The following is a 9,040-nucleotide window of genomic DNA, read 5'->3' as shown; positions in this document are numbered from 1 at the left end:
CGGAGGAAAAAACTCGATAATTATTAAACCATTTTATATTCTATGTGTTTTCTGCACCATACGCAGAAAGATAAAAGTATACTGAATATAAATGTATACATAGGGTGCATTTCCTTGATGTAAAACAAATAAAATGATGAACAAACTGCCAAATGTCCCACACCTGTAACCGGTGACAATACAATCGAGAAGAGATGATACTAGAGAGTAAACACCTATTCAAAACGACAAAGAATTATCATTCACAGCTAGGGGATTGGCGACTGGTGCTAGAACAGGAGGGAAACGACACGGCCTATTACAATTTACCCCAGTTCCGTGCTTTATATAATTTAGAGGTGTTTGAATATGTCAGTGCGCATGGTCACTCGTTTATGTTACGACAGGAATGTTCATCTGTGTGTGTTCTCTGAGTTGCCTACATGAGTGTGTATGATACGTTAATAGACAACAGGAATAGATACTTGCTGAACAGAGGTGATTATTATGGTGAGTAAATAACATAATAACTATATTTGTAACTTGAGTAATCAAAGGTTGAGTATACTATTGACAATAGATGTAAATTATTTATCAAATATTTTCTGTTATAATATAACATGTTTGTATTATTTCATGGCTATGTTGTTTTACTATTCGTTTTGATTTATAACTCTTTACAAAGATTGAACGGCATTTGTCATATTGTGATGTTTGCGGGGCAGACATTCCCTTTTCCTTATGTTTAAAAACAGAGCCACTACCAAAATATACTTGTGCTTTGAAAGCCACTACAGAAAAGATTGCAAGGGGTGGGGGTTAAAAACTCACTTCTTTTTTTAATCAGTCATGACAAGCTGAACATTTAAAACGTTCTTAATTATTTCATGTTATTCCTAGTTATGAGAATAAACAGAACTGTTTTTTTTAGTCACATGGTCTGTCTTATATTGTGACGTTCCAGAAGAAGTCTATTGTCACTGCTCATCGGTGACACTGAATTGTTGACATTATTATGGGCTGGTGGTGGCCCTTTCTTTAGGCTAAATATTCATCATTACAAACCAGAATGATATACTTTCTCAGATTGTAACATACATACTTCTTTATTCTGCTCTAGTCTCAGTGCACTTTGGTGCTCTGGATAAAATAATCTGTAAAATGCATTTTGTGTAAAAAAAAAGAAGAAGAACCTATCACTATAAATAAAGTAAAGACACTTTTCTGTAACTGTTGTGTTCAGGCCGACCCAGACATGTCTTCGCAGAGTGGGGGTCATGATGTGGAGCTGTTCGTAGAGACCCCAGACTATGACCTGATCTGCACCATTTGCCAGGGGGTCCTCAGGTGCCCAGTAAGAGCTGCATGCCACCACATCTTCTGCAAGAAATGCATTTTACAATGGCTGAAGAGGTACTGCCTGTGCCTCATCACAAGCAAACATTATTGCGTCCATAGATCACGGTTGGATGAAGACAGTTTCCCAGACAGTTTCTCCATTGAAATAGCTTCATAGTCCAATACTATAGGTTTAATCTGTGTCAGGGAAACTGTCCCAAAATGTCTCAAATTCACATTGTCGTAGTATAGGCCTATAGTAATAGTTATTAGTATATTTGTTACTATAGTAAGAAATAGGTTATTATTCTACTGTAGCCTAAATTTAAACCGATGATGACAATTTGTGAGTGAAGATGATTCCTTATTGTTCTTGAGGTGCAGACAGCAGACCTGCCCCTGCTGCAGAAAGCCTGTCAACCAGAGCTTGATATTTGTGATGTTCAAGCTAAGCAAGGTGATCGGTCGCCTAAAGATCAAGGTAAAGAAATGTACATTTTTTGTTAGAGAAAAACACACACTTGGAGCAACCTAATCTCTTGCAGAAAACTTCTGCTTACTTGCCCCATGGGTGTGTTCATGTTTAATCTCATAGAGCCAGATGCGTGTGTTTCTGAATATTGCATATACTCCGACAGTCTGGCACACAAGATTAGCACATGCTAACCTGGTTTACAGTAAGTATTAATGGAGCATCAGATACTCTTGTTAAAAGCTGGCATTAAATATGTAACAACAGCTTTGTTCAATAAAAAGTTACTGAAAAGTCATCAGATGTGGGTCTTATAATTTACTCTTTGACCAAATTGAGATCAGGAGCATCCTGTTTCCATTGATCATCCTTGAGATGTTTCTACAATGTGATTGGATTCCACCTGTGGTAAAGTCAATTGATTGGACATGATTTGGAAAGGCACACACCTGTCTATATAAGGTCCCACAGTTGACAGTGCATGTCAGAGCAAAAACGCCATGAGGTTGAAGGAATTGTCCGTAGAGCTCCAAGACAGGATTGTGTCGAGGCACAGATCTGGGGAAGGGTACCAAAACATTTCTGCAGCATTGAAGGTTCCAAAGAACACGATGGCCTCGATCATTCTTAAATAGAAGATGTTTGGAACCCCCTAGACTCTTCCTAGAGCTGCCCGCCCGGCCAAACTGAGCAATCGGGGGAGAAGGGCCTTGTTCAGGGAGGTGACCAAGAACCCGATGGTCACTCTGACAGAGCTCTAGAGTTCCTCTGTGGAGATGGGCGAACCTTCCAGAAGGACAACTATCGCTGCAGCACTCCATCAATCATACATTTATGGTAGTGGCCAGACAGAAGCCACTCCTCAGAAAAGGGCACATGACAGCCCGCTTGGAGTTTGCTCAAAGGCACCTAAAGGTAATGAGAAACAAGATCCCATGGTCTGATTAAACAAAGATTGAACTCTTTGGCCTGAATGCCAAGCTTCACGTCTGGAGGTAACCTGGCACCATCCCTACTGTGAAGCATGGTGGTGGCAGCATCATGCTGTGGGGATGTTTTTCAGCAGCCGTGACTAGGAGACTAGTCAGGAAAGATGAACGGAGCAAAGTGCAGAGATACCTGATGAAAACCTACTCCAGAGCGCTCAGGACCTCAGACTGGGGCGAAGGTTCACCTTCCAACAGGACAACGACCCTAAGCACACAGCCAAGACAACACAGAAGTGGCTTTGGGACAAGTCTCTAAATGTCCTTGAGGGGCCCAGCTAGAGCCCGTCCCTGAAAATAGCTGTGCAGCGATGCTCCCCATCCAACCTGGCAGAGCTTGAGAGGATCTGCAGAGAAGAATGGGAGAAACTCCCCAAATACAGGTGTGCCAAGCTTGTAGTGTCCTACCCAAGAAGACTTGATGCTGTAATCGCTACCGAAGGTGCTTCAACTAAGTAAAGGGTCTGAATACTTATGTAGATGTGATATTTATTTATTTTTATTATAAATGTGCAAACATTTTGAAAAACCTGTTTTTGCTTTGTCATTATGGGGTATTGTGTGTAGCTTGATGAGGGGAAAAAACAATTTAATCAATTTAGAATAAGGCTGTAATGTAACAAAGTGGAAAATGCCAAGGGAAAATGACTTCTGCCCTTCTCTCCCCCATCTTTTCCCCCAGTGTAAAAACAAGATCCGTGGCTGCCCGTATACCTTAGCCCTGTCAGAGCAGTACTGCCACAGCATGAGCTGCCTGTTCGAGCTCATTCCCTGCCCCTACCAGGGCTGCCGTGCCCAGCTCCTCCGCAGGGACCTGGATGCCCACGCCAGGCACTGTGAGCACTGGAGCCAACCCTGCCACATGGGCTGTGGCACCGTGCTGTCCCACCGCACCCAGGCCAAGCACAACTGCTACAGGCAGCTGAGGCATGAGTACGAGGCCAGGCAGAGGAACCACCGAGCCATCGCAGCAGCCCTCCGAAGGAAGATGAGGAGGATGCAGAGCACCATGGCTGACATGAAGAGGCAGATCGGCCTGATCTGTGAGAGCCTGGAGGTCATGGACGAACTGGAGGAGGTGGAAGAGGAGGACCTGGGTCAAACCAGTGGGAGTTTCAGTAGCAGTAACAGCAGCTCCTGAGTCCTGATGTAATGTATTTCTAAAAATGACTCACACACACAATTATCTCTGGCACTTGAACTGTTTAGGACTATGCAGAGTTTATTTTATTCCTAGCACCAAGTATGAAAGACCTGTGGAAATGGAATTTTCAGGGATGGACTGCCTCAAATAGCACATTTAGTCATAATTGCTTTGAGTGTGTGTTGATAATGAAACTTCATATTTAATTTGAAAATGTATAAAGTTGGAACAATTTTGTACTGTGTCCTTTAACATTTTGATTTGTAAAGGATGATATTTTTTATAAATAAAGTCAGCAACCTTTAACCTGTGTGATTTTTTGTGTTATATCATTATGTATATGCACATTCTACATGTGACAATAAAAACAAATGTTTTATCTGTTTGCATGAAATGTTACTTCCAGGAGGTCCAATGTTGGCCCTTACTGGCTATAATAAACCACTGCAACTATTTATATATTCCATATGGAACAGAGCTCAGCAACATGCAATTCCATAATAAGACATAATACAACTCCCATATTTGTATGCATAGAAGTCAGTATATTTCAAAAACATTTAATAGAATCCAAAAGTTTTATCATACAGATTACAGGGTGTAGAAACTATCGCGAGGTTTGCCTCATATAAATACAAACGGAACCAGACTAGGGCCTTCTTCCTGTTATACAGAACACGTAAGTAACATGTCGAACAATTCTTTATTCAAAGACATCCGCAAGCATCTCTGTGATCTCTTTACGGATTTCACTGTTTGATGGTAGAAATCCTTAAATGTACTGTTAACAGTTGATTTAGAACCACATTGAAAAATGTTTAGGCAATTAATGATAATTGTGAATGACTGAAGGTAACACCAGTTCCTCGTTAGCGCACATGGCTACAATACAACATTTCAATGTGGTACTCGTTATGTTTACTGTAGAATATGTAAATGTGTCGTTCAGAAACCTTAACGATGTGACGCCGTTCATTGCGTTCGTGTTTCTTATCCTATATTTAATTCGCTAGCCAGTGCGCTAAGCAAATCCACGAGACATGACGTTGATGCGGCCTTGGTGACGCGAATTTAGGTAACTCATCGTTACTTATTCTGACGTTTACTCTTTTCTTTCTCAACAGCAAATGGCGGACAACGCCGGTGGAGAACGTGGAGGTTTCCGTGGAGGTTTTGGCAGTGGCGACCGGGGTCGTGGTCGTGGACGCGGCAGAGGCCGTGGTCGAGGTCGTGGACGCGGTGCCAGGGGCGGCAAGTCCGAGGACAAGGAAGTGAGTTGACGTCCTTGAGCATTGTTTTGCTTTCTGGTCACAATGAAGACTATCACGAATGGAGACAGAACTGGCCTGATTGACGTTGCATGTGCAGTATGTTGGGTTTATGTTTATTCAGAATTCAAGTGATGCTTAGTCAGCCATTTTGAAACCCACAGAAGTTGATTCTGCAGACCTTTGTCAGCAAGGCTTGGCCTGGAGTGGCTTTGTTCTTTCCTATAGTGTCTGCTAGAGAGAACTGAGACGGTTTGAGGCCCTGCTGTGTCTCTTCCATGGCAAGGTTATAGGTAGATCTCAGACAACTAATAGTTGGTGGTCCTGTGGCTCAGTAGTTGGGAGCATGGTGTTTGCAGGGTTGGGTTTGATTCCCACGTGTGAGAAAAAAACACTGTTCTCATGTGCCACTAAGTCGCTCTGTTTACTGTCTACTAAATGTGAAAATAAGTTAATATAACTGCTTCTCTTTCAGTGGGTGCCAGTGACCAAGCTGGGTCGCCTTGTTAAGGACATGAAGATCAAGTCTCTGGAGGAAATCTATCTCTACTCCCTGCCCATCAAGGTAACTTAATGGTTTCCATAGCTGTACATTTTCTTAAACTAAAAGCACTGAGCAGTTCACTCATATGACGCGTTTAAAAGTTGTGTTTCCATCCTGCCTTTTCTGAAAGTGTTTTACCACGTTATAGGAGTCTGAGATCATTGACTTCTTCCTGGGGTCCTCGTTGAAAGATGAGGTGCTGAAGATTATGCCTGTCCAGAAGCAGACCAGGGCTGGCCAGCGCACCAGGTTCAAGGCCTTTGTTGCCATTGGTGACTACAACGGCCATGTGGGCCTGGGGGTGAAGTGCTCCAAGGAGGTGGCCACTGCCATTCGAGGAGCCATCATCCTGGCAAAGCTGTCCATCGTGCCTGTGAGGAGAGGATACTGGGGGAACAAGATCGGCAAGCCCCACACCGTGCCATGCAAGGTGACTGGTCGTTGTGGCTCCGTCCTGGTGCGTCTGATCCCTGCGCCCCGTGGTACTGGCATCGTGTCTGCCCCTGTGCCCAAGAAGCTGCTCACGATGGCTGGTATCGACGATTGCTACACCTCGGCCAGGGGCTGCACTGCCACTCTAGGCAACTTCGGTAAGAAACCTACGCTGTGTTTGACTTATTTTCAATGGTGTTTTTAATGGGTATTATCAGTGCAGTGTCATCCCCCTCCTAGCTCTGCTCAGCTTCACCCATAAGTGGTGTAGTTGTCGTTAATCGGGAGGTAAACTAACGAGTATGGTAATGCACGGCAGAAAGACTTCCTAATAGTCTCTTCTGTTCCCCTTTTCTGTGCTCAACATCAGGCCCCAGTCACTACAGTAGCATAGTCGGGTACATAAAAGTGAATTGATAAAAAGTGTGTCTTTACAGCCAAGGCTACCTTTGATGCCATCTCCAAGACCTACAGCTACCTGACCCCTGATCTGTGGAAGGAGACAGTCTTCACCAAGTCTCCTTACCAGGTCAGTTCTAAAGCCTTGATGCCCTCCACATTCATGATAATGGATTGGGTTTATAAAGCCCTTTTCCATGTTTCATTGTAAGGATGGGAACAAAGTAAATGTTGCCTTTGTATTGCCCGTTCATCGTCTCAAAAGTGAATGGGTTACTGAAGGAGGCATACAGTAATTATTGTGGTTGTCTTTGAGGGGTGGACACCGAATCCTTTCAATTCGATCAACTGCAATACAACTGTAGCGTGACATGATAGATCAATGTACAAATGGGCAGTCTAGATCTGTTGCTGTGGTATGTGATATATTAAACACTAACAGACCTGGTTCTTATTCACAAATCCAAACTTGGTTAAGTATGTTATTGACACTAAGGAACTTGGATGTGTGAAAGTGTCAATTTTGTGTCCTGCAGGAGTTCACTGATCACCTGGCCAAGACCCACACCAGGGTGTCTGTGCAGAGGACGGCCGCAGCTGTCCCGGCATCCTCCTAAAGACTTTTGTACAGTGGATTAAATAAAGGGTTTAACACCAATACCGTCTTCTAAAACTGATGTGCTGTAATGTGGCTAGAATATTGTGTGATGGATCAAGATGCTGATGGCTAGCTAGATCATGTGACAGTAATAAGTTAAACTCTATTTTGACACCATGGTTAATTATTACTTCAAGTAATGAAGACTTAAAGGGTTTGGTTTCCGCCTTCAAATCTGGATTTAACCAGCACTGCTCTTAACCCCCAGTCTTCCCTATAAGTCAGATTGATTTAGACCTTGGAGACCAGGCTGGGTGCAATTAATTTACCTCATAGGTTAATATTTGGATTCCTCTGGCTTAGCTGCCGGCTGTTCCGCAAATTCGTACTGATAAATTGTTAGTCTGAATATTAAAATGATTGTCACTGGCCTACATACAAAACCCCATGGCAAAATGGTATTGCTAGATGTCTTTGCAAATAAAACATCTGGTAGGTGTTGCATCAAGTATGGGAAAAAATAGACTAAACAAGTTGCATGGACTTGAGTGCAGTTAGTGTTTAACATGCGTTTTGAATGACTACCGTATTGCTGTATCCCACAAGTTTTGTAAGTTAAAGCGGTGAATTTCAAGCAAATTCAACGAAGACCAGGGAGATTTTCCAATGCCTCGCAGGGGGCACTTGTTAGGTGGCTTAAAATACAAAGCGGACAATATCCCTTTCTGCATGATTAAGTTACTAATTACACTTGGCTGTTTCAATACACGCAGTCACTACAAAGATGGTCGTCCTGACTTAGCTGCTGGAGGAACGGCAATTTCACCTCGGGGCCAATGGTGACTTTAAAAGTTTAATGGCAGCAAGAACTGGATGTGTCAATGAAGTCACTCCATAACTAACCTAAGTGACCGTGAAAAGGAAGCATGTACAGAATACAAATTTAGCAAAACGTGTATTCTGTTTGTAGTAGGGCATGAGTAAAACTGCAAAAAATGTGCAGAGTAATGACCTTTGGGGAAAATCCAACACCACTCATTTTCAAGCGTGGTGGCTGCATCGTGTTATGGATATGTTTGAGTTTTTAGGATAAAAATAATTAAGCACAGACAAAATCCTAGAGAATTTGTCTGCTTTTCGACAAATTCACATTTCGGCAGTACAAACACCTAAAACAAGGCCAAATATGAGTTTACCGAGACCAATGTTCCTGGGTGGCTTAGTTGAGTTAAATCTCTGGCAATGTTCAAACTTGACAGGGCTTGAATAATTTAAGATTTTGCAAATATTGTGCAAAGCTCTTAGACATACCCAGAAAGACTCATTGCTGAAGTGGATTTTAACCTATAAACTGGTTCAATCTGTGAATGCTGAGATATTGTACTGTATACCATGGTTGGTAACCAGTTTAATAGTAAGGCACCTTGGGGGTTTGGTATATGGCCAATATACCGCGGCTAAGGGCTGTATCCAGGCACTGTGTTGCGATAACAGCACTTAGCCATGATATGTATTTTAAAAAATAATAAAAACTGGTTTTCATTATGGGGCACTACATGTAAATGGGTGAGAACATTTAATCCAGTTCAAATTCAGGCTGTAACAATATGGAATAATTTGGAGTATGAATACTTTCTGAAGGCACTATGATGTAGCAACTGCCAATGCTCCTGCATATCTCATTACAAGCGTTTGGTTTTTCCATTTGTTTTAAGGTTGTTCTTTAGCATGTAGGGCACGCTGATTGGTGTCACCTTATTACACCTGTGCTGGTTGCCGTCACATTAGTGGGAAGGTGTTACACCTGTGCTGGCCCAGGTGCTATTTAAGAGTGACTGGCCCAGTGGTCTTGAAAATGAAAAAAAAAAATCTGAAAGCAT

The 9,040-nt window shown here is 42.6% G+C and overlaps 2 protein-coding genes and 1 non-coding gene across 5 annotated transcripts; all 3 read left to right on the top strand.

Moving 5' to 3' along the window:
• Positions 1–214: 214 nt before the first annotated feature.
• Positions 215–4,225, top strand: LOC106606643 (RING finger protein 151). 2 transcript variants are annotated; one of them, XM_014202987.3, is made up of 4 exons: positions 215–489; positions 1,223–1,392; positions 1,702–1,798; positions 3,458–4,225. In XM_014202987.3, exons 1-4 carry the CDS (start codon positions 487–489, stop codon positions 3,914–3,916), a joined length of 729 nt encoding a protein of 242 aa, XP_014058462.1. In that variant the 5' UTR covers positions 215–486; the 3' UTR covers positions 3,917–4,225. The 2 variants fall into 2 exon arrangements, with proteins under 2 accessions (XP_014058462.1, XP_014058461.1); XM_014202986.2 differs by having other exon boundaries at positions 220–489; positions 1,696–1,798.
• Positions 4,226–4,590: 365 nt separating this feature from the next.
• rs2 (40S ribosomal protein S2) lies at positions 4,591–8,717 on the top strand. Of its 2 annotated transcripts, NM_001139912.1 has the most exon segments (6): positions 4,591–4,598; positions 5,044–5,190; positions 5,663–5,752; positions 5,880–6,321; positions 6,601–6,692; positions 7,099–8,717. In NM_001139912.1, coding segments are annotated over 5 exon segments (849 nt in total). In that variant the 5' UTR covers positions 4,591–4,598; positions 5,044–5,046; the 3' UTR covers positions 7,180–8,717.
• Positions 5,361–5,497, top strand: LOC123743617 (small nucleolar RNA SNORA9). The gene has a single exon (XR_006770473.1). It is a non-coding gene; the product is annotated as a small nucleolar RNA SNORA9 (small nucleolar RNA).
• Positions 8,718–9,040: the final 323 nt, after the last annotated feature.

Source organism: Salmo salar, chromosome 06, assembly GCF_965601325.2.
Source record: "Salmo salar chromosome 06, fSalSal1, whole genome shotgun sequence".
Classification (NCBI taxonomy): Eukaryota; Metazoa; Chordata; class Actinopteri; order Salmoniformes; family Salmonidae; genus Salmo; species Salmo salar.
Note: the sequence above shows the minus strand (reverse complement) of the source record. Positions and strands in the feature narration are given on the sequence as shown.

Bases quoted from the DNA above. Each gene is read 5' to 3' on its own strand.
- LOC106606643 (XM_014202986.2), top strand. The intron at 1,393-1,695 runs GTACTGCCTGTG...ATTGTTCTTGAG, and splicing joins ATTTTACAATGGCTGAAGAG to GTGCAGACAGCAGACCTGCC. The intron at 1,799-3,457 runs GTAAAGAAATGT...CTTTTCCCCCAG, and splicing joins TCGGTCGCCTAAAGATCAAG to TGTAAAAACAAGATCCGTGG.
- rs2 (XM_082976032.1), top strand. From the start codon at position 5,047: ATGGCGGACAACGCCGGTGGAGAACGTGGAGGTTTCCGTGGAGGTTTT. The intron at 5,753-5,879 runs GTAACTTAATGG...ACCACGTTATAG, and splicing joins TCTACTCCCTGCCCATCAAG to GAGTCTGAGATCATTGACTT. The intron at 6,693-7,098 runs GTCAGTTCTAAA...TGTGTCCTGCAG, and splicing joins TCACCAAGTCTCCTTACCAG to GAGTTCACTGATCACCTGGC.